The 23,180-nt window shown below is 41.7% G+C and overlaps 2 protein-coding genes across 2 annotated transcripts in view; one reads left to right on the top strand and one right to left on the bottom strand.

The window, feature by feature from the left end:
- The window catches only part of LOC120567288, a 34,303-nt gene extending 16,970 nt beyond the window's left edge, over nucleotides 1-17,333 (top strand). The window contains exons 33-65 of the mRNA XM_039814215.1: nucleotides 63-90; nucleotides 294-375; nucleotides 1,080-1,226; nucleotides 1,308-1,519; nucleotides 1,607-1,707; nucleotides 2,890-3,002; nucleotides 3,206-3,361; nucleotides 3,891-4,105; nucleotides 4,314-4,399; nucleotides 5,191-5,327; nucleotides 5,431-5,556; nucleotides 5,638-5,828; nucleotides 5,926-6,014; nucleotides 6,678-6,805; nucleotides 6,949-7,076; nucleotides 7,232-7,349; nucleotides 7,460-7,678; nucleotides 7,827-7,997; nucleotides 8,586-8,735; nucleotides 8,829-8,893; nucleotides 9,048-9,177; nucleotides 9,362-9,447; nucleotides 9,534-9,663; nucleotides 10,936-11,126; nucleotides 11,308-11,398; nucleotides 11,511-11,646; nucleotides 11,731-11,921; nucleotides 13,521-13,682; nucleotides 13,852-13,988; nucleotides 14,223-14,362; nucleotides 14,457-14,551; nucleotides 14,975-15,995; nucleotides 17,032-17,333. Coding sequence (XP_039670149.1) covers nucleotides 63-90; nucleotides 294-375; nucleotides 1,080-1,226; nucleotides 1,308-1,519; nucleotides 1,607-1,707; nucleotides 2,890-3,002; nucleotides 3,206-3,361; nucleotides 3,891-4,105; nucleotides 4,314-4,399; nucleotides 5,191-5,327; nucleotides 5,431-5,556; nucleotides 5,638-5,828; nucleotides 5,926-6,014; nucleotides 6,678-6,805; nucleotides 6,949-7,076; nucleotides 7,232-7,349; nucleotides 7,460-7,678; nucleotides 7,827-7,997; nucleotides 8,586-8,735; nucleotides 8,829-8,893; nucleotides 9,048-9,177; nucleotides 9,362-9,447; nucleotides 9,534-9,663; nucleotides 10,936-11,126; nucleotides 11,308-11,398; nucleotides 11,511-11,646; nucleotides 11,731-11,921; nucleotides 13,521-13,682; nucleotides 13,852-13,988; nucleotides 14,223-14,362; nucleotides 14,457-14,551; nucleotides 14,975-15,995; nucleotides 17,032-17,111 — 5,252 coding nt within the window. The 3' untranslated portion in view covers nucleotides 17,112-17,333. The remainder of the gene's footprint in view (nucleotides 1-62; nucleotides 91-293; nucleotides 376-1,079; nucleotides 1,227-1,307; nucleotides 1,520-1,606; nucleotides 1,708-2,889; nucleotides 3,003-3,205; nucleotides 3,362-3,890; nucleotides 4,106-4,313; nucleotides 4,400-5,190; nucleotides 5,328-5,430; nucleotides 5,557-5,637; nucleotides 5,829-5,925; nucleotides 6,015-6,677; nucleotides 6,806-6,948; nucleotides 7,077-7,231; nucleotides 7,350-7,459; nucleotides 7,679-7,826; nucleotides 7,998-8,585; nucleotides 8,736-8,828; nucleotides 8,894-9,047; nucleotides 9,178-9,361; nucleotides 9,448-9,533; nucleotides 9,664-10,935; nucleotides 11,127-11,307; nucleotides 11,399-11,510; nucleotides 11,647-11,730; nucleotides 11,922-13,520; nucleotides 13,683-13,851; nucleotides 13,989-14,222; nucleotides 14,363-14,456; nucleotides 14,552-14,974; nucleotides 15,996-17,031) is intronic.
- Nucleotides 17,334-17,674: 341 nt separating this feature from the next.
- On the bottom strand, nucleotides 17,675-20,080 carry LOC120558516 (lipopolysaccharide-induced tumor necrosis factor-alpha factor homolog). Its single transcript, XM_039799549.1, has 5 exons — nucleotides 19,989-20,080; nucleotides 19,014-19,043; nucleotides 18,727-18,859; nucleotides 17,926-18,247; nucleotides 17,675-17,820 (listed from the first exon to the last, which is right to left on the bottom strand). The coding sequence occupies exons 2-4, from the start codon at nucleotides 19,036-19,038 to the stop codon at nucleotides 18,139-18,141; spliced, it is 267 nt and encodes an 88-aa protein (XP_039655483.1). The 5' UTR covers nucleotides 19,039-19,043; nucleotides 19,989-20,080; the 3' UTR covers nucleotides 17,675-17,820; nucleotides 17,926-18,138.
- Nucleotides 20,081-23,180: the final 3,100 nt, after the last annotated feature.

Genomic DNA, 23,180 nt, shown 5'->3' with positions numbered 1-23,180 from the left:
ACATGATTCAATATTTTAATGTTAATAATGACCATGAATTCATTTATTGCTATTTTTCACAGAAACAGACATTTGTGTTGGAGTGAACAGGTGTGATTTATAAACCCCTCTCTCTCTCTCAAATACATATGTGATATACCATACTATCTGTGTGTAAACCAAACATTCTCTCTCTCTCTCTCTCTCTCTCTCTCTCTCTCTCTCTCTCTGTATCTCTCTTACTTTGAGCTTTTTAATCTTTCAGTATTAACTGTCCATAAATACTTTAATGTCCTGTTATTTTGAATCTACAGCACAGTGCTGCAGCTCGACCTCAGCGGAGGGATGACCGAACGTGTCTGTGACTTTGCTGTTGAGGAATTTGCCTGTGCCTCAGTAAGTCACCTAAACATCTCCAGGGGTGTAATGTAACTAAGTACTTTTACTCAAGTACTGTACTTAAGTACAGTAGTTTGAAAGGTACTCGTACTTTACGTGAGTATTTACATTTTATGATACTTCATACTTCCACTCCACTACATTTCAGAAGGAAACATACTTTTTACCCCACTACATTTATTTAAAACTTAATATTACTAGTTAAAAACATATATGTTCATACAATATGCAGTAACATAGCTACTCCTAATCTACCCAGTAGTATACAACATATCTAAAATTTGCTCCATGTTGACAAACTGAAACATTTAAATGCTCTTACATGTATTTGTTAGTGATAAAATCTATCTATCTATCTATCTATCTATCTATCTATCTATCTACAGGTATCTATCTATCTATCTATCTATCTATCTATCTATCTATCTATCTATCTAAAAACAGAATAAGATAATATTCTATAATAATATTACACTTTTAATGGAGATGTTCTGCATAATAAGTACTTTTAATACTTTAAGTGCATTTTGTCAGTACTACTTCTGTACTTTTACTTCAGTAACATTTAGAATTCAGGACTTTTAATGTTGGAGTATTTTTAGATTGTGTTATTTCTACTTTTACTTAAGTAAAGGATCTCGGACGACACCTCTCCTGAAACTTATGTTCACCTGTTGTCATTCTGCTTCAACATCACACAGCTGTCAACGCTGCAAGCAGCAGATCTGGCGGCGGTGTTGGCGTGTAATCGCTCCTCCAACTCCAGCGGCTCAAGACCAGCCTGGAAGCTTCTCCTCTCCAAAGCCTCAAATGTGCTGGATGCAGCTCTGGATCTTCTAACCAACACGGTATGAATCAGCACTACTCCTCACTTTACCCTTTTCCTCATAAGATCAAGACACTGGATGTTGGTTTGTTTTGTCTTTTAGACTCTGGACCCCAGTAATCCTGCAGTTTCAGTGATTTTAGACTCTATACTTGAAATCCGATTGGACACATTCAGCAAGGCCAGCCTCAATGATCCCGCCCTCATCCAGCTGTGGTTCAATCAGCAGCTTCGCCCATTCCTGCCCGCCGTTTCCCCCGATTTCCTCTCATGTCTCAGCACGAAGGGGTTGGACTGTAGCGCCTATCAGCACATGTGAGCAGCAGAAAGCCTCTACAACATGAACCGGTGTCCTTTTTTAAGATATTGTCATTAACCAAATGAACCCTCATTTAATTTCAGCGTGCAGATTTTGAGCAGCGTCCAGCCACGCATGACACTCACCAGGCAGATTTCTGTCTACACACACTTCATCAAGGCTTACCTGACCTCGAATAACACAGGTATGTTCTCACATTTCCATAAAGTGTATAGTACACTTTTCTTTTCAGTTGTTTTCTGTTACAGTAGAAGTTCAAAATTAAAAGTTAACAGTGGCTAGTTAGGCTGGAAAACTCATTGTACACCTGTTAACAAATACTGCTGGATGAAAAAGTGGAGAGACAACTTTGCCATTACATAAATACATAAATAAATGTATTAGCAGGAAAAAATTTCTAATAAAACACTTTTTCACTCTTCATTGGGCCAATGTGAAGGCTTTATTCTTTTCATCAAATTTTAGATTATTATTGAATGACGCAAAAATGTAGTATGTTTAGCCTGAGAGTGACACTGCACTAAAGGCCCTGTTACCTAAACTTAATTGGCTGTTAAGAATGAAGAAGCAAACAAACTGTGTAGGCTGTATAGTTTCTTTATAATTAGCTGAACCATAAGTATTTGTGTTAACATTTAGGAACATTTACTGTAATTGCATTTTGGTTTGTTGACACTTCCACAGTTCCTTCCATCAAGTGGGAGACATCGTAGCTGTCAGAAATGTGTCTCCCACTCGTAACTACTACTAGGAATCTTACTTGAATGGCTTTTTCTTTGTAATACATGGCATTAATACAGGCATCCCGGTGGCCTAGTGGTCTAAGATGCCTATCGTGTTATCACAACATCCACAGTTTGATACATGCTGGAAACCTTTGTTGCAGACCACCTCTGCTTTAAAAATAAAGGCAAAATGCAAATAAATAAACACAAATGTAACATTACCATGCTAAATGTAGCATACTAACATCTAGCTAAACATTTTTTTATCATGTTGGCATAATTATGTCGGCGCGTCTAGGTATCTATCATGCACTAAAGTGTTGACAAAGTGGAAAGGTTGATCTGTAGGTGGCACCAGTCTTCAAAGTCAGCAGGATTCATCTGTGTGTGTGCACCCTCAATGTCTGTACCAAATTTCATGGCAATCCATAAAATATTTGGCAAGACAAAAATAAATACCTGATGCTATGGATGACCCATAATCCAAAGCACACAGTGAAGTTAAATTAGTTGTGTGTGTGTGTGTGTGTGTGTGTGTGTGTGTGTGTGTGTGTGTGTGTGTGTGTGTGTGTGTGTGTGTGTGTGTGTGTGTGTGTGTGTGTGTGTGTGTGTGTGTGTGTGTGTGTGTGTGTGTGGTTCAGACTGCAGCTCAAACACTAGCAACAGTGGAGAGTGGCTGCAGAAGAACTTCGGAGGTTTCTCTGTCTTCGCGTCCTTCCAGGACCTGCAGATGATTTATCCCAACTTCATAGCGGTAGGCTACTTATGGTTACATTGTGTCTTGCTGTCATTATATGTGATTATATATTTAATTTTATCTGTGTTTGACCATCTATGCTGGTGTGTGTGTGTGTGTGTGTGTGTGTGTGTGTGTGTGTGTGTGTGTGTGTGTGTGTGTGTGTGTGTGTGTGTGTGTGTGTGTGTGTGTGTGTGTGTGTGTGTGTGTGTGTGTAACAGATGGAAGCCTTACCGCTGCTGACCATCAGACAGCTGGCTGACGTGTCGGCCACACCCAACCAGCTCACCTCTCCTGACCAGGTTGCCATGGTGATGCAGTATATACCCAGCCAATTCCTTGCTGACTTCTTTGATGACTTCTCACCTGCTATCCTGGTGAGTGTGCATAAATGAAGTGACATATGCTAATGTGAATATAATAATAATAAAATAATACATTTTATTTGTAAAGCACTTTTCATAAAAGAATCTCAAAGTGCTACAGAAACCACATTAAAACGCATTACAATAAAAACAAAAATACATATGTAAAATACGCATAAAAACAGCTAAAAGAGCAGTGTAGTGCAAAAAAAAATAATATCTGCAAAGCCTAAGGACAACTTAAGAACGCCTGCCAGAACAAAACAGTTTTAAGCTCCTTTTTAAAGGTGTCCACAGACTGGGGTTTTCTCAGATGTTCTTTCTCAGATGTTCAGGGAATCTTAGTTAATCTTCTATCTTAGGTAGAAGATATCACAACTCATACATTTGAATGTTGACTTGACATGGGAGAAGCTCCACACCTTCAACAAAATTACACTTCTTACAGTGAAAATAAATATGCTTTACAGAAAAACAGATTTTTACTCTTAAAACTTTCTCTCTGGGGTTGACATATTTTGTCGTTTCTTTTTTCCTGCAGGGTCATGAAGACATGTTGCCCATTGTGGTGAGGTCAGCCATGTTGCAAGTTGTGTTTGATCGGGCAAACCTCTCAGATCCCGCGGTGAGTGACTCAGTTGTGTCGCTGTGGCTCCAAAAACGACTGCCCCCCCTGCTGGTTGACCTGTCACTGGAGAATGTCGCACCGTTCTTCAGAATACTGGCGGGAAGAAACTGCAGCATCGAGCAGCAGGGGTAAGTCTAGAGCCACGAGGACCGAACTGATGATTTATATGACTGGAATCAAGTTTATTTTTAAATCGGATCCTTCTTTGTTTAGAAAAACCTTTTAAGACCTCATCTCTATGGGATTCCATACAATGTCAATGATTGTAGCCTAACAGCTTAAATAAAAGTTATTGATTGCATTATTTTTTATTTTATTTTATTTCTTTTATTTCAGTGTTGAAGACCTGAATTCAACAATCTCCTCTCTCAGTGCTGTTACACAGAAAGAAATCTACAACAACATCGTTCAGACTCTCACAGGTGAAGAAAGCACAATGAAAGTAACACGCAATAGGCCTACTGTAATCACATCACTTTTAAAAGTCATAAAAGTGGTTTAAAATTGTCAAATTTAAATTTAAAAATTTAAATTGCACCTCTTCTAAGTTCCAAGTAGTGCAATCGTTTTAGGTCGCAGTACAGCTAATCATTTCACTCATGAACTATTAAGGAGTTTATTATTTTGTAGACTGAATAATGTGAGAATAATGTACCTGTTAATCATTGTAACGATAGGCTTAGATTTATGTAAGTTTTATTTCTCTATACATACTAGTGGTGACTGGGTACGTCCATAGTTTTATTATTTATTTATTTGATTACAATCTCCTCTGTTATGTCAGAGAAGGGTGTAACTCATCTAAACATTAACAATTTTAGCCAACTGATATACTGTAGTGCTTTGTATTATTTTATTTTCAAGTTATGCCAAGTCAGAATTAAAGTAATGCTTTTGTGGGGCGCCTGGATAGCTCACCTGGTCAAGCATGCGCCCCATTTACAAAGGCTCAGTCCTTACCGCAGCAGCTGTGGGTTCAACTCCAACCTGCTTTATGTCATTCCCCCTCTCTCCCCTTTCACATCTTCAGCTGTCCTGTATAATAAAGGCCTGAAATGCCCAAAAAGTAATGCTTTTGTTTGTACAACTTTATCACATAAAATGTTTAAGTCTATAACCTCTGATTTACCATCTTTGAAACCAAACCTACAGCCTTCATTTCAACATTTCAAATAGTTTGACAGCCAAACTCTTTCACTCTACCTCATTCTAGAACCGATACCTCTGCAGTGCTACGGTGACAACTACAACCGCAGTTTCTACAGTTTCCTGGAGAGCTCATTCATGGGATTCCAGTTTCCCAACGTCACCACCTTCCTGTCCCTCATGCCTCTTGACAGGGTGCATCAGGTGTGTGTCCAAACAATAATACAGAGGATTAAAAGAAGGATAGTTTCAGTGGTTGGGTTGAAGGATGTGAGGAGGACTTATTTATTGTCTGCTGCTCCTCTAGCTGGTGAACTCCATACCTCCATCAGATCTTGCAGATTTTCTCCGTCGCCCTGATGTTGTCGACAACGATGCAGAGCTCTGTGTGATCTACAGCAACTACGTCCAGACACCGATGTTCCTAGAGACCGTATGTACCACACACACAAACACAAAGAAATTAAAACACACACTGATGATATGATAACATTACTGTATACATTTGCTACAGGAGTCTCTCCCAGATGTGGTGCGGCGGCCCACCCTGCCTTGCGTCTGGCCCATGGCGCTCAGCAGCTCCGACAAGTCAGAGGTCAACGCCTGGTTTGACCAACGCCTCAAAAGCTATTTGGGCTTCCTCACAAAGAGTCTGATCAGCCCCAATATAACACACAACTCCTCCTGCCTGGCCTTCCAAAAGCTGTATGTGTGGTTTTCACAAGACTTTATGCTCATTTTGCAAATGTTTTTTTATATCTTGTCAATTTAGATGTTTTTAAATCTTGTGTTTTGGTTTCAGCGTGTCAGTACTTGGGGAATACAACTACACTGGTGCAGACTTTACGAGACAAGATGTGTTCAACACCATCAGCGCATACCTCACCTCAGGTCAGTCTCCAGAATAAAACCGAGCTTGTCTTTGATTCTTGCTAGATTTGGCGACTTAAAAGACCCCCTTAGAGCTGGGCAATATATCCATATTATATCGATATCGTGATATGAGACTAGATATCGTCTTAGATTTTGGATATCGTAATATGGTGATATGGCATAAGTGTTTTCTTTTCCTGGTTTTAAAGGCTGTAATACAGTAAAGTGATGTCATTTTCTGAACTTACCAGACTGTTGTAACTGTTCTATTATTTGCCTTTACCCACTTTGTCATTACTGATGATTATTTATCACAAATCTCATTATGTAAATATTTAGTTAAAGCACCAATAGTCAACACTACAATATTGTTGCGGTATCGATATCAAGGAATTTTGTCAAAAATATCGTGATATTTGCTTTTCTCCATATCGCCCAGCCCTAGACCCCCTTAGGGACTTGTTTTACAAAAAAGCGCCAAGATCAGTATCTCAAAATGAATGTGGTAATGTTTTATTGATACCAAGTTGCTAGTTTCAGAAGGAGAACAAAATGTTCCACGCTGAAAAAAATCTCAATTAGCCTCACTTTATTTCTTTCATTTTTCTTTATTCTTTATTTATCTCCATGTCTTCCCTCAGTAAAATCCTCCACGTAATTATTTGTAATTTGTCCTTGTAGCGACGGTGCCAAGGTGTTACGACCCCAGCGATCCAGAACTAAACTCCACAGCCTGGTTTGTTGAGTACATCGGCCCTTTCATACCTTTCCTCACTCTGGAGGATCTTCAGATGTTTGGATCTGCACAGGTACTGAACCTTATTTGTTAAATCTTAATCTACAGCTCAGCTTTTTTTCACTTTGGGATTGAAATTTAATTATAAAATAGATGGATTCATGATGTACAGTCCTCTTTTTTAGTGTTTAAACCCCCTCTCTCTCCTCTCTGCAGGTTATCCAGGTGTTCACGGTGAACCCTCTGAATATCGCTCTCCTCCAATACTCCGGTTTACCTCTCAACCTCACCAACTACTACACCCAGCTCATTTATCAACAGGACAGCAACTTCGACCCCTTACTGTGAGTCTACACAACCACAAACCCCTCACACATCAAATACATATGTGATATACTATACTATCTGTGTGTAAACCAAACATTTCTCTCTCTCTCTCTCTCTCTCTCTCTCTCTCTCTCTCTCTCTCTCTCTCTCTCTCTCTCTCTCTCTTCTCCAGACTTCCTCTGTTGTGGCGGTGTGTCGCTCCTGGTCCAGCATTCAACCAGCTAACATCAGAAGAAAGTATAACAGTTCTACAGAACCTGACCACTCTCTGTACAGCCCTGAACCCAGAGGTGATAAACACACACAAAAACACACATACATTAGCAGTTTAGTTTTCTGCTGAGACATACATTTTTCACATATTGCCACTGAGAACATTTTCGCTTTTTTTCCTCTGTAGGTTGCTGCAGCTTTGGCAGGTAACTTCGGTGACAACATCAATGCTGCGGCCATTACTGCCCTCGGCAGCCAAAGCAGCGGCCTGTCCACCGGTCAGATCAACATGATAAAGCCTGAGGATCTATATGCCGCCCTCTTCACTCTCAGCAGTGTTACAGACTGGAATGAAGGCCAGGCCAGGGCCATCATCCTGTCTCTGATGTCTTCAGGGCTTGTGAAGGTAGCTGATGTCTGTCTGTCTGTCTGTCTGTCTGTCTGTCACTGTATGTTATATTGATTCCAGATCAGAGTTAGGTTGTGTCTGTGGGAACATCACTCAGAATAAGTCTGTCTCATCTGTGTCTTTCTTCCTTTTTTCATTCCACCAGATCAACAGCTCGTCAACGTTGTTCATGCTGGGCTCTCTTGTTGTCGGTGTTCCTGCGAAAATCTTCGGCAGCATCAGTGGCTCCCAGCTCCTTACTTCATCCAAAAATCCTTCATTCCTGGGATACATGCTGTCCGCTCCACAGGTCGTCCAGCAGATCTTTGTTACTCAGGTATGACGGCTTCACTTCTGTGACAGGATTTGTATGATAAAGTAATTAAAAGCCTTTCAAGTCAAGTCAATTTTATTGATATAGTCCAAGATCACAAATTTGACCCAGATTATATTCCAATTTGTACAATATTTGACATCCTCTATCCTTAGACCCTTGATTCAGATAAGGGAAAAAAACTTCACAAATAAAAACAAACTTCAATTGAGAATAAAAGGGTGAAAGAAAGCAACAGAGGAGGAATCCCTCTTCCAAAACAGACAGACATGCAGTATACGTCATAGATACTGAGTAGACTAAACTAACAATTGCATGGAGAAACCGAATGAAGATATGTGGTAATATAACTGCAAGCATAAACAAAGAATATGGATTAAAGACTCACAGACTGTAAAATGACAAACCTGCAGAGTTATGGTTAATTTAAGTCCAAAAGACACACTATCAGGGCACTTGGATCACTTCAGTCCCCCACTTTTGTTACATTAGGGCAAAAATAAAGTATCAAATATCAAATGAACTAAGGGTAAACTGGTTGAGATAAAAAAAAAAGAAAACATTTAACTTACCTCCCACATCCTCACTCAGATTGTATCAGTGAACAGCAACAGTGACACGATCATACAGAACGTTCCAGATGAAATGGCCACTCAGATCCCTCGTGCTCAGCTGCTGGGCTTCTCAAATAACGGCAGCGTTATCACCACACTCAACCAGAAGACATGGAAACCGCAGCAGGTAGGGGGGGGGACGCAACACTGAAACACACATGTTTGTACTGAGCACTTCTGCTGTTGTTACAAACTACTGTATGTATTTTTGTTTTTTTAGGTTGAGTTGTTCTTTGAAATAATTGCTGTGGAATCTGCCACCGCAGTGCTGGGAAGTCCAAACAAGTGAGTGCTTCAGAAATTTTTTATAAAGCAAGAGTTTTCACAAAATTTCAGTATGGAACTAACATACTGTGTGTGTGTGTGTGTGTGTGTGTGTGTGTGTGTGTGTGTGTGTGTGTGTGTGTGTGTGTGTGTGTGTGTGTGTGTGTGTGTGTAGTTTGTCATCCTCTGTGCTGCAAGGGTTCACGTGCACCGGAGTGAGGAATGTTGAAAAGGTGCAGATCAAGAAGCTGATTAAAGCCTGCCGGAGGAAAGGCAGGAAGAAGGTCCCATTGGTCGAGACTCAGGTGAGAGGGCGGGACAGTGTGTATGTATACTGTATGTGGTGTAGACATAATTTTTTTTTCATTTTTTAAACAAATATGCTGTTTTTTAACCTCAGCATCTTTTCATCTACAAATCACAGCTTAGTGTAAAAATAAAGGAGATATATACTAAACAATTCAAAGTTTCTGCTTGTCTCACCAACAGCTGACCTGCATGTATAACTACATTAAAAATGACTCAGATGCCACCAGCTTCGACCTCTATCCTCCTGACGTGCTGCTGTACTATGAGTGAGTTTAGACCAAAGTTAAAAACAGGTTTTGTTATAAAAGCATGGCTGTCAGAACAGTTTTAATATCTCTCTGTCTCTCTACAGTTACTCCCTGGTGCCACAGGCCAGCTGCAGGTTCTATTTTCAACAGCTGGCAGAAGCAGACTTCTCCGTCTTCTCCTCCATCCTCAGCTACAAACTGACCGCTCTGTTTGCTAATGCCAGGAGCTGCCTGGTGAGTCCCCAAACGACAGAAGAACACATACATCTCAAATGTTCCCAAGTTAGGTACTAAAAGAGCCCATTGAGCTAATTTTAAGCTGGCTTTATCAGAAACCGCCTAGTGTTGAATAAACTGAACCAATTTTCCGAAGGAAGGAAACTTGGGACTAAATAAAGGTTTAAATTAAATCTCCTGGGAGGCCGATTTAGTTTTGATTGTTGCTGTCTGTCCGTGGAAACACATGGATTATTTGAAGAATGAGAATGAAGACTAAAGAGCAGCAACAAGAGCGCCACCAAAGAGCAACTAATAATTTTCTGTTTCAACTTTTTCTTTTTGTGCTCCAATCTGATCTTTAATTCAACGTACAGGGACTACCATTACTCTTAAATCAGTCTAGGACTAGTTAAGAAGTGACTGATCAGAATTCAAGATGTGCTTCAGAAAGCCACTTTTGAAGACATTAAAGTGATGGTTTGGAGTAATTTCACCCTAGGCTGCTTTGCACCTTGACCTCGAGCCAAACAACCCCCCATAAGCTTTTTAACACTTAACACTTGCCTGATGGATACTCCTCTTGGCTGCTACCAAGCTATCGTGCAAGATCCTGCACAGAGCACAACATCTATTGCTTTTAGACTGCAGCCAGGATAACTGTGTGGCATCTTGTCCTGTCGCCTCACGCTGCAGTAGCTGCTTCTGCTGTTCACTCGCTTCTTGGAACTTCTTCTCCAGTAGTCTCTTCCGGCAATAGATGTTGTGCTCTCGTGCGATAGCGCGGTAGCAGCCAAGAGGAGTATCCATCAGGCAAGTGTTATTTAAATATACTTCTGGTGTAGCTACAAACTTTCTAATGCCAGAGTAAGTACAGAAACTATTTGTACTACTGTAGATGTTTGGTATCATTCCGGGCATTATTAGTGGGGTACTTTACGAGATACAAACGTGGATCCATTAGCGCCTGAACTAAGCTAACCAGCTGATAACGCTAAATCGACCAATGTTATAACAAGGGAAAAAAAGCTAATGGGGGGTTGTTTGGCTCTAGGTCAAGGTGCAAAGCAGCCTAGGGTGAAATTACTCCAAACCATCACTTTAATATTCTATTAATATGCTCAACTAAACTCCTGATTGAAATTGTACTCTGAGCATTATAAATTATTAAAAATAAATGTCAGAGTGTACATCACAGTGTAAAAGCAAAAGTCTAAATGTCAATCTACAGGTAACCAAATCCAGATTCGCAGTACTTAATTTCTGTTCTTACTCGTTTCCTTTTCCAAGGGTATAACAAACACGACATTGACTGCAGATACTATATCGGTGTTGGGAAACATGTGCTGCACTCTGGATGGTACCTACATCGAGAACTCTGACCCGTCCATCTTGGAAAAACTCAAGAACTGCCCGGACCTCACCAACGCTCAGGCGGCTGCTGTTGAAGCTCTACTGCAGAGCGGGAAAACACAGTACGGGTACGTCAACAGCAGCAATACGTCTATTATAACTTTATTGTATGTCCTTGTAGTATCAGCTGATTTCTTAAAATATCCCCTTAGTTTCCTTTGTTTCTTTCCAAAATCGATCAAAACAGAAAACAATTCAAACAAAAAAAATGTATTCACTCTTTTGACCCTTTTATTTTTCAATAACCAGAGCTCCATCAACATGGGACTACCAGACTCTGAAGAACCTCGGGATGTTACCGCTGTACTTGACCTCAACCTTCTACAGTAACTTTGACAAAGTGAGTAACAAACATGAATAAATGCATTTAGCAGAAAAGGTCAGCGCCATTACGTCACCTGTTTGGTGTTGGAATGAGGTCGGTGATGTTTGTTTTTGTCTTCCGCGAGCAGAAAACAAAGCAGATGTTCTTGGAGTACTTCCTCAAAGTTATCGCGAGCAACGGAGTGGACAGACAGAAGAAGGCGAGAATGATGGAAGAAATAAGAAAGTCCAATAGAAAACAAGTCAAGTCAAAGCGATCTATCGGTGAGTCTCTTTCCTTGAGCTGGTATTTTTGTCTTCATGAATTGATTATTTTAACAACTTTTTTTTTTCCTCCTGTGTTTTTAGTAAACGGGTGCACGGTTGGAACGATCACCCAGGTGACCATCAGCGATGAGACGTTCCCCTTCAACTATGACGACATAACTCAGTTCAACTGCTGCCTCAGCGCCTCGACTGTGAAGGACAACTTGGCAGCCATCACTATGAAGGTGGACCAGGTGGAATACCTCCAGATTGTTCTCAGCAAGTTGCGAGAGGTAGGTGATGGGAAGATATGATTGGTTTGTAAATGGCTTTTTAAACAGAGCAAAACAAGTCAAGTCAAGTCAGCTTTATTGTTAGATGTGTTATACATGCATGACATACGGCACAAATGAAATTTCAGTCCTCTCGGACCCACGGTGCAAAATGCAATAAAAAATAAGTGTTCTATAAATAGAAAAGACATAGAATAAACAATCAACAATTTAACATGACATAAAAATGAACAATCAACAATTTAACATGATATCAAAATAAACAATCAACAAGACATAAAATAAGCAATCAACAATTTAACAGGACATAAAAAATAAACTATCAACTATCAACAAGACATACAATCAACAATCACAATCAAGGCACTTGAGTATTTACATGATGAAATTATATTAGGATAAAAATAAAAAGTATTCAAAGTATTATAACAGGTGAGGTAGAGCAGTGTAGTGCAAATAAACAGGGTAAAGTGAAATGTGCAGTCCCTGAGTACAGAGTGTGTGAGTGGTGTTGGGGGGTGCAGTCCTAGTCTGTGGCAGGGGGCAGAGGAGGGAGTGAGGAGGGAGGGAGTGACGGTAGAGCAGAGCAGGGAGGGAGTTGAGTCTCCTGACAGCCTGGTGGAAAAAACTCTCTTTGAGCCTGCTGGATTTGGCAAGGAGACTGCACAGTCTCCTCCCTGTGGCTGTGAGATGGGTGGGCGGGGTCACCTGCAATCCTGGTTGCTTTGCTGAGGCGTGTGTTAAAGGTGTCCGAAGGGGGTGAGAGGCACCAATGATCTTCTCAGCTGCTCTCACTATGCACTGCAGAGTCTTGCGGCAGGACACGGTTCAGGCACCGTACCACACGGTGATGCAGCTTGTCAAGATGCTCTCAATGGTGCCTCTGTAGAAGCTGTGCATGATGGGGGACGGTGCTCCTGCTCTTCTCAGTCTGCGCAGAAAGTACAGGCGCTGTTGGGCTTTTTTGGCCAGTGATGCCGTGTTGTGGCTCCAGGACAGGTCTTCAGAGACGTGCACACCCAGGAACTTGGTGCTGCTCACCCTCTCCACTGCAGCACCGTTGATGGTTAGTGGAGTATGCTGGGTGTGCACTCTCCTGAAGTCCACAACAATCTCCTTCGTCTTCTCCACGTTCAGGTGGAGATTGTTGACCTTGAACCACGTGGCCAGCCTGCTCACCTCACTCCTGTAGTTTGTCTCATCGTTGTTGATGGAACCCACCACAGTTGTGTCGTCCGCAAACTTAATAAAGAGGTTGGAGCTGAATGATGGTGTGCAGTCATGAGTCAGCAGAGTGAAGAGGAGGGGGCTCAGCACACATCCTTGGGGGGCCCCTGTGTTCAGTGTGATGGTGCTGGAGGTGTTGCTGCCGACTGCCTGTGGTCTCCCTGTCAGAAAGTCCAACAGCCAGTTGCACAGGGAGGTGTTGAGGCTTGTTGTTGATGGTTGAGTCAATTTTATTAATAGTTCCCCCTAAAAAGAATATACATTAAACTCAGAAAGTAATTTTGTCTAATTACAGATAAACTCCACAGAGAACTTTAAACAAATAACTGACTGATTCACTGCTGCATGATAATGATTCTCACATATTTTTAGGCTTACGCTGCCAACTCCACTATCCCAGAAGATCAGGTTCAGGTCCTAGGCCCAGCGTCCCGTGTGGCGTCCATTAGTGACATCAACCTGTGGACTATCACTCAGATCGACACACTCTCTGCTTTGATGGACCCATCCAACGGGCCGTGGGACCCAAGTATGGTGAGCAAACCAAGTAAACAAGTGTGTTATATGTGTGTGTGTGTGTGTGTGTGTGTGTGTGTGTGTGTGTGTGTGTGTGTGTGTGTGTGTGTGTGTGTGTGTGTGTGTGTGTGCGTGTGCTGTCGCGCTTGTGTGTGCTCATCAATGAATGTTTCTTCTCATCGTCCAGGCTAAGGCCATCATCTCTAAGTATCTGAGTAATGAAGGGAACACACTGGGCAGCGCTGAGCTCAACGCCATCGGAGGAGCCAACCTTTGCTCCCTGGACGTTGAAGTTTTGAAGAACATTTCCCAAGAAAGCCTTAAGTAAGAAATCAGGGGTGTGTGTGTGTGTGTGTGTGTGTGTGTATGACATGATAGTGTTTACCATGAGATCCCAGTTTGATTGAACATTGATAAAAAGTTTTGGTTTGATAGTGGAGGTTAAGGTAATCACAACTTTGTAAATGCTAAATCCTGCCTTTATATCAATCCAGCAAATAACAAATTATGATGAATGCCTACTCATTTTTTACTCTGTGTGTTTGTGTCTCGTTGCAGAGAGGCCGACGCCCTGATGGTGTCCAACTGCACCACGGAGAAAAAGGAAGTACTGTTCACCATCGCCACACAAGCATTTGCCACAATGACCCGCTCAACTGTCCCTGTTTCCTCCTACCAGCTCACACAACCTTTCATCGGTAGGCAAACAGACCCACACACACATCTATACTGTATGCAGAGAAACTAGATTTGAACACAGTTGACGCTATTTATTTCTTTCCTGGCCTGCAGGGGGTGCATCTCTAGACTATGTCCGAAGTTTGGTGCCCTCCAACATCAACATGGACATGGCTACCTTCACCAGTCTGGATCCAAACGTTGTACTGGTCAGTTACTTTGTGTGTTTGTGTGTGTGTGTGTGTGTGTGTGTGTGTGTGTGTGTGTGTGTGTGTGTGTGTGTGTGTGTGTGTGTGTGTGTGTGTGTGTGTGTGTGTGTGTGTGTGTGTGTGTGTGTGGGTGTGTGGGCCTGTGTGTGGGCCTGTGTGTGGGTGTGTTTGGTAGGCGTAATTGTACTTTTTTCCGTTTTAGCAGTGTTGCAAGTTCTTTGCATTTATTCATGTGTTTATTACTCACCTTGTATATTTATAGCACCTTGTCAAAGCTATCATAGAAGGTCGACTACACTTGGACAAATGCTGTTACCTGGACTCTTAGTTGTGGCTGTGTCCAACATAACTGGTATTTATTAGTTTTAATGTTCCGCTGGATTAAAAAACAAACAAATCATTTCTCTGCTCTGTTGTACCTAGAACCTGACTGTTAGTGACGTCCAAGGTCTGCTTGGCTCCAACGTGGCTGATTTAAAGTCCTATGAAAACCAAACGCTGGTACAGAACTGGATCACCAGGCAGTCCCAGACAGAGCTCAACACACTGGGAGTGGGGCTTGTGGGAGGCAGAGCTGCCTCTACCGCCACCACCATCTCTCCGACAACCACCACCGGCTCCGCAACCATCACCAACTCTCAGACAACCACCACCGGCCTCGCAACCATCACCAACTCTCAGACAACCACCACCGGCTCCGCAACCGCCACTATCTCTCCGACAACCACCACCAGCTCCCCAACCTCCACCAACTCTCAGACAACCACCACCGGCTCCACAACCTCCACCAACTCTCAGACAACCACCACCAGCTCCCCAACCTCCACCAACTCTCAGACAACCACCACCAGCTCCCCAACCATCACCAACTCTCAGACAACCACCACCGGCTCCCCAACCTCCACCAACTCTCAGACAACCACCACCAGCTCCCCAACCTCCACCAACTCTCAGACAACCACTACCGGCTCCCCAACCTCCACCAACTCTCAGACAACCACCACCAGCTCCCCAACCTCCACCAACTCTCAGACAACCACCACCAGCTCCCCAGCCTCCACCAACTCTCAGACAACCACCACCGGCTCCCCAACCTCCACCAACTCTCAGACAACCACCACCAGCTCCCCAACCTCCACCAACTCTCAGACAACCACCACCGGCTCCACAACCATCACCAACTCTCAGACAACCACCACCGGCTCCCCAACCTCCACCAACTTACAGACAACCACCACCGGCTCCGCAACTGCCACCAACTCTCAGACAACCACAACCGGCTCCCCAACCTCCACCAACTCTCAGACAACCACAACCGGCTCCCCAACCTCCACCAACTCTCAGACAACCACAACCGGCTCCCCAACCATCACCAACTCTCCGAACACTGGCTCCCCAACCTTCAGCTCCACTACTAAAACCACCAGTAGCAACACCACCACAGGTGAGCATTGAAAAGAAGTTTGATTTATTTCCATGTCTTCTACATGGATCATCAGCTGGAGAAAATGCTGACTCATTGCCTGGGACCAGTTAGCTTTAATATCTAATTGCAATTATTCTGATAGATATATCAATTGCGATATGATCAGTGGTGGAATGTAACTAAGTAGCCAACATTTACTCAAGTAGTATACTTAAGTACAAATGTTAAGGTACTTGTACTTTACTTGAGTCTTTTCTTTTCATGCCATAATGTTATACTTTCTACTCCACTACATTATTCTGACAGCTTTAGTTACTAGGTACTATACAAATTAAGATTTTTGCGCACAAAACACACGTTTATACAATCTTTATTATAAATTAAATTACCTAACAATAACGGCCTACAAGTACAGCTGAAATCATAGCCGACTAATCACTTACTGTAGTTGATTGACACAACTGTTTTGATTGAATGAAACTAAAATGTGAGGATGTTTCTGTATTGACTACTTTTACTTTTACTTTTAATAGTTTCAGTTCATTTCCCTAACAATACTTACATACTTTTACATACAATTTGAATGCAGTACTTTTACTTGTAACATAGTAAGTAAGGATTTTTACGGTGTGGTATTAGTACTTATACTTAAGTAAAGGACCTGAATACTTCTTCCACCACTGGATATCATTAACGATATTGGAGGGAATGGTCATTTTTGCATCATTACTTTCATTGAAAAATATATTTCTATGATCATGGTGTGCTTTTTGCAAGGATCTGTACCACACAACGATTTTTCTATGTTTAACAGGCGTTAATTGCTCTCGTTATGCATCCATGGCTGATTCAGGGGAGGCACTTTTAAAGGTTTTCTTGATAAAATGGGAAATTTCTTTTATGCAGAAGCTTCAGAAGAACACCTTTTATTTCATCATGAAACGATAATGACACTAATTTGTGATCTTAGTCAAACATTTTGATTAATATATCAGAAATTGTATGTATTATTACAGTGTTATCTCTAAAGTGAGTTTGTGTGTGTGTGTTTCAGGTAACAATGGTGCCCGCATCCGAGCAGACGGCGGCTTCTCCTTCCTTGTTCTCGCGTTCCTCATCGCTTCTCTTGTATGAAGAAAGACATGGCTGATTACTGTAGTCGATACATATAGGCCTATATATCTGCTAATAGAAGGAAATGAAGTGGCCTCATGCTGCATTGCTTACTATGAAGAAAATGTGAAATGTGTAATAACAATACATTAGATGTAAATAATGTATTATTCGTATGCTCTGAATCTTTTTCACACTTTGCTTTTAGTCTCCTATTTTTACTTTATTTTGTGTCCCCCCCCAAACCCCAAACGTAAAACAGGTAACAGTTTGTGTTGCTGTGTAACTTTTAGATAGCTCTTTCTTCAGGCTTACCTTGAAAATGAACGTCGTGCCTGGAGCTGTATGAGATTATCAATAAATGCATATTTTGTATCACAATCATTAAAATGCACCCCTTTTATGGTCACAGGCATCATTTTATCTGTGCAGTAAAACTAACGCCAACAACAAATTTTGTTACTAAATGATCATGAACAGCCAATAAAAGTAAGTCTTAGCTACAAGTAAGTGAACACCATCTGTTTCTCCAGTCTAACTTTGTAAAACTCTAAAGGCAGCAAATAACAAGACATACAACAGTGTTAGAGGCAAGCTTTATTACTGGAAGATTCTGTATAATTACATTTTCTGAATGCAACAGTGGTTCATTCAGGAGGAAACTGCAGTCTGGTGTACGGATGGATGCGTTGGAAGTTTAACCCTAAGAAGGACACCACATCAGTTGAGGCTGCAACAAACAATTATTTTCAGTATCACATAATCTGCCCATTATTTCCTTGGTCGATCAATTCACTTTGTCTATAAAATGTTAGGAAATAGTCAAAGTAATTACCTGTGTAATTTCCCACAACGCAGGGTGACATCTTCAAATTCAGTGTACTATCGTGTATGGCAAAGAAAAGCATCAAATTCACATTTAAGAAGCATGTAATCAGCAAATGTATGTTTTTTTTTGCTTAGAAAAGTTTACAATTATTTGGTGATCAAAATAGTTGCCAATGAATCGACTAATCGAATAGACTATATGGTGTAGCACTAATATCGGTTATAGGCGTTTATACACGCCAAGGGCAGTCTTGCAGGTAGGACAGGTGTGCTTTGCATCTTTCAGCCGGTCCACACAGAACGGGATGAGACAGCAACCTAAAACAAAGCTGGAGAGGACAGCAGCTGATGTCAGGATCATCTATTCATACAATATATGGTTTTCAAGATTCAAGATACTTTAATGTCATTGTATGAACAACGTAATTATGTCGGTGGCAATCAGTGCAGCAGCAAATAAATAAATAAAAAACATAAAAAAGGCATTGCAAATAGTACTCATATGGGCCTTTGCAGAGTTTTTTTCAACAAAGTATTTTATCATTTATCAGTATGTAGTCATTTTTTGTTAAATACAGGATGTTTTCATTCATTTCACAAGTGACTTTCTTATGTACCTCTAGCACAACCTGTATAACCTGCATGTTCCACCTCATGGTAACGCACTAAGAACAGCAAGTTTTGTCTCTTTTTTTTTCAGCCACACAAACATTTTGTGGTTTTAGAGCCTCACTGGGCCGCCAGTATGGCTGTAGACTTTTTGTCCCCATGAATATTATTATAGTGCAAATGGCGCTTCACTCCTTACCCACAGAAGAAGAGTCCTCCACAGAAAAGGTAAGTGAGCAAACCAGAGGAGTAGTCCACCTTGGAGAGTACTGTCTGATGACACCCGGGACAGACAACCTGAACTGGACTGTCTCCCAATGGGGAGACTGTCACTGGACCAATTGAGGATGGAGAAGGCCAAAAATAAAAGACAGGAGGACAGAGTGATGAAAAGAATGACAATCTCAATAAAGTTACAGGAAATTAGAACTATGTTATTATGAGAAACAACCCAAGCGTTGTGTTGTACAGACAGTATACACTCACCGACTGACACCAGTGTATTTGCCATAGTTCCTGAAAACAATTCATATCAAAGATGTCTGTAAATACTATATGCTGCAACATGTGCATAATAGAGACAAACTCATGATATGCAAGTAAAAACAAGATTAAAATGTGTATGACGCTTTGTTTATAAATGATAATCGCAAATGTATCTTCTCAGCCACTATTTCAAACATAAGGAATTATATTACATGTCATTTGAACAAAAAAAATCTAAACATGAGGAATAAATCATAATACCGTTATTCGTATTTTAAATTAGTTTTTTTTTGTGTACAGGAAAATGTGTAATCCACATAATTTATTTACAAATCAACACTCACATATGTAAATAAATGTTTATCTTGTATGCATTATTAAACATGCATTTATTTTTAGTATCTAGACATCATTGCTTTGTAGCGCAAACAAGTTCACAACGCAAAGGACAACTATTTAACAGATACCCACTTAGATCCTGTCAATGTTAGCACACGTGATCAGTTTAACCCTCCTGTTGTACTTCGGGTCAAATTTGACCCATTTTCAAAAAGTTTCTACGTCACAAATTTGGGTTTCTTTCAACCAAATTGTCAAAGAAAATAACGTGGATGGTTCCATACAACGCTCTTCACAAATAAGTATACCCTAAATTAATTTTGGGTGTTATATTCTATTTTCTAGCATTTGAAAAAAAAAAGACAAAAAGAAGAAAAAAGAACAACAGAAAAGCTTCAAAAATGTCAGAAAAGCTTCAAAAATTGGAGGAAAAAAATCGATAAAAACATCGCAAAATGTGATAAAAAACTTGGAAAAAAGTCACTAAAAACGTGGAGAAAATATCAGGATAAGTGATAAAAAACGTCGGAAACCAAAAAGAAACGTTGAAAAAAAAAAGAAAGGTTTTAATTTAAACGATGGCAAGACAACACAAGGGTTAGCACATTAACAATGAACTTTGAGTAAAGTACTTACAGTATATGTAGTGGAAAGTCTGACTGCATAGAAGACAGTTTTCCCAGTGCAAGCTAACCCTCCCCTTCCAAACTTGTTTACTTCCCCAGAAGTCATAAGGTTGATGTATATTGTCCGTGCGAACTTCCCTGAACCAACCCATGTTAAAAAAAAAAAATGAGTGAGGAAAATACTTTATAACAACAACCTTTTACAACCATAGATTTCTTATTTCCCAGGTGTGTGCATGAGAGGAAGTCTCAGCGGAATTGTCTCCTAAATACATCAAATGTCACCTTTAAAATGTTTTGATCATAATTATATTTATATTTTGTTTTGTCTCTGTGTGCAACATGGCCTGTAGGAGAAATTGTCTATTGTCTGACTGTGTATTTTGGTTTCATGTATTTACATACATGAAATGACAGAACATGCTTCCACAAAAAAAAAAAAAAACACCAACATAAAAATCAATTTGAATATAACTGAAAACCTAAGGAAGTGTATGCAGTTTTAGGTGTTTTTAAGAAGTGCAGCAAAGATGTAAAAACATCTGGTATATTGGAAAACTGAATGAATGAAACTAACTTAACACAAATGACCCTCTGTTCAGACTGAAATGAACAGCACAAGACTCCTACTGCTCCAAATTAAATCTGGCATTTAGCTCTTTGCTGAACATAGTGCTACAGTATTTCTTTTCAGTACCAAGCACCGGTTCCTACAAACAAAAAAGTAATCTTTTAAAATAGGCCACAAATATAAAGTTTCGTTATAAAAAGGCTTGTGATTTCCTGAAACAGTTTATCAAACAAGAATAAATAGTGCATTTGTTGGGAGATTACTTTCAGATATGGATTAATATGTGCTAGTGACTTTGAACGACTGCTGGACAGTTTTTGTGGAATTCAAAATGAACTACTATGTTCATGTTAATGAAGCAACATGTGACCCAGTATAACACTGTGGCTTATTTAAGTGATTTCAACACACAAACTACTACGCCAGCAATACTTGTTAATAGAATACATTCATGGTTGGTTTTGTTCTCCTTGATTGGTTCACAATAAGAAAAGTGTGTTTTGGAAGGGGACACAATAGTAAAGGAACGGTATAGCAAAAGTGTAAAATATAAAATGAATCCCACTAGGAGTACTTCTAACATATAAATAGACTGACTGCTTCACCCCCCCCCCACACACACACACGTTCCTGCATGGTTGTGTGTGCGCGCGCGCGTGTGTGTGATTTGGCTCTTCAGCTATACTTTATGCTTCTTCATATTCACAATCTTCATTTGAGAGTGCTTCTTAGCTGCTATGGATTCACTAAGAATCACCAGGGTGAGTTACAACAATGACAAACCCTGGTTCACAGCCAAACTCAGAAGGTTAAGGCTGGCTAAGGAAGACTCGTTCAGGAGTGGGGACAAAGACAGATTTAAAGAGTCAAAGTACAAGTTTAGCAAGGCGGTGTAGGAGGCTAAACGACGGTACTCTGAGAAACTCCAAAACCAGTTCTCAGCTAATGACTCTGCAACTGTCTGGAAAGGACTTAGGCAGATCACCAACTACAAGCCTAAAACCCCCCACTCCTTCGATGACCGACACCTAGCCAACGACCTGAACGAGTTCTACTGTCGATTTGAAAGACAAAAGGTCAGTCCTGACACCATCCCCCACGACACCTCCCTACAGCTACAGCCACTGTGCACCACCACCAACTTCCCCCACCTCAGCAGGGCCCTGGGCCCCCCACCAATGCCCCTCCTTAAAGGTCTCCACCTCCACCCCCTACCCACCTCAGTGACGCACTCTCCATCCACCGAGAGGGACGCCAACAGACTCTTTAGGAGACAGAATCCCAGGAAAGCTGCTGGACCAGATGCTGTCTCCCCAACAAGCTTGAAGCACTGCGCTGACCAGCTGTCTCCAGTGTTCACAGACATTTTCAACACCTCACTGGAGACATGTCACGTGCCAGCCTGCTTCAAGACCTCAACCATCATCCCTGTCCCCAAGAAGCCAAGGACCACAGGACTTAATGACTTCAGACCCGTCGCCCTGACCTCTGTGGTTATGAAGTCCTTTGAGCGCCTTGTGCTTTCACACCTCAAAGCCATCACCGACACCCTCCTGGACCCCCTGCAGTTTGCCTACAGAGCCAATAGGTCTGTAGATGATGCAGTAAACCTGGCCCTCCACTACATCCTCCGGCACCTGGACTCTGCAGGAAACTACGCCAGGATCCTGTTTTTGGACTTCAGCTCTGCCTTTAACACCATCATCCCGGCTCTGCTCCAGGAGAAGCTCTCTCAGCTTGGTGTGCCTGACTCCACCTGCAGGTGGATCACTGACTTCCTGTCTGACAGGAAGCAGCATGTCAAGCTGGGGAAACACGTCTCCAACTCACAGACCATCAGCACTGGATCCCCTCAGGGCTGTGTTCTTTCGCCTCTGCTCTTCTCCCTCTACACCAACAACTGCACCTCCAGTCATCAGTCCGTCAAGCTTCTGAAGTTCGCGGACGCCACCTCCCTCATCGGACTCATCTCTGATGGAGACGAGTCCGCTTACAGGTCGGAGGCTGACCACCTGGTGAAGTAGTGCAACCAAAACAATTTAGATCTCAACGCTCTAAAGACAGTGGAGATGGTTGTGGACTTCAGGAAGAACCCAGCCCCACCAGCTCCCATCACCCTCTGTGGCTCCACAATTGACACTGTGGAGTCTTTCCGCTTCCTGGGAACTACCATCTCCCAGGAGCTCTGGGGAGCTGAACATCAGCTCCCTCGCGCAAGAAAGCACAACAGAGGATGTACTTCCTGCGGCAGCTGAAGAAATTCAACCTGCCAAAGACAATGATGGTGCACTTCTACACAGCCATCATTGAGTCCATCCTCACATCCTCCATCACCATCTGGTACGCTGCTGCCACTGCCAAGGACAAGGGCAGACTGCAGCGTGTCATTCGGTCAGCTGAGAAGGTGATTGGCTGCAATCTCCCACCGCTCCAGGACCTTTACGCCACCAGGACTCTGAAGCGTGCTGGAAAGATTGTGACCGATCCCGCCCACCCCGGACACAAACTCTTTGAGCCAGGAGGCTGAGGTCCATCATGACCAAAACCTCACGTCACATGAACAGCTTTTTCCCCTCCGCCACTAGCCTTATCAACAAGGCCCGGAAACCACCCTGACTCTCCACCTGGCTC

This window comes from Perca fluviatilis, chromosome 1 (genome assembly GCF_010015445.1).
Source record: "Perca fluviatilis chromosome 1, GENO_Pfluv_1.0, whole genome shotgun sequence".
Taxonomy (NCBI): Eukaryota; Metazoa; Chordata; class Actinopteri; order Perciformes; family Percidae; genus Perca; species Perca fluviatilis.
Note: the sequence above shows the minus strand (reverse complement) of the source record. Positions and strands in the feature narration are given on the sequence as shown.

What these genes read in the sequence shown, in the direction of transcription:
- LOC120558516 (XM_039799549.1), bottom strand. Translation starts at nt 19,038, where the DNA reads ATGGCAAATACACTGGTGTCAGTCG. An exon ending in AAATACACTGGTGTCAGTCG is followed by an intron (nt 18,860 to 19,013) that starts GTGAGTGTATAC and finishes CAATTGGTCCAG; the next exon opens with TGACAGTCTCCCCATTGGGA. An exon ending in GGAGGACTCTTCTTCTGTGG is followed by an intron (nt 18,248 to 18,726) that starts GTAAGGAGTGAA and finishes TGTCCTCTCCAG; the next exon opens with CTTTGTTTTAGGTTGCTGTC.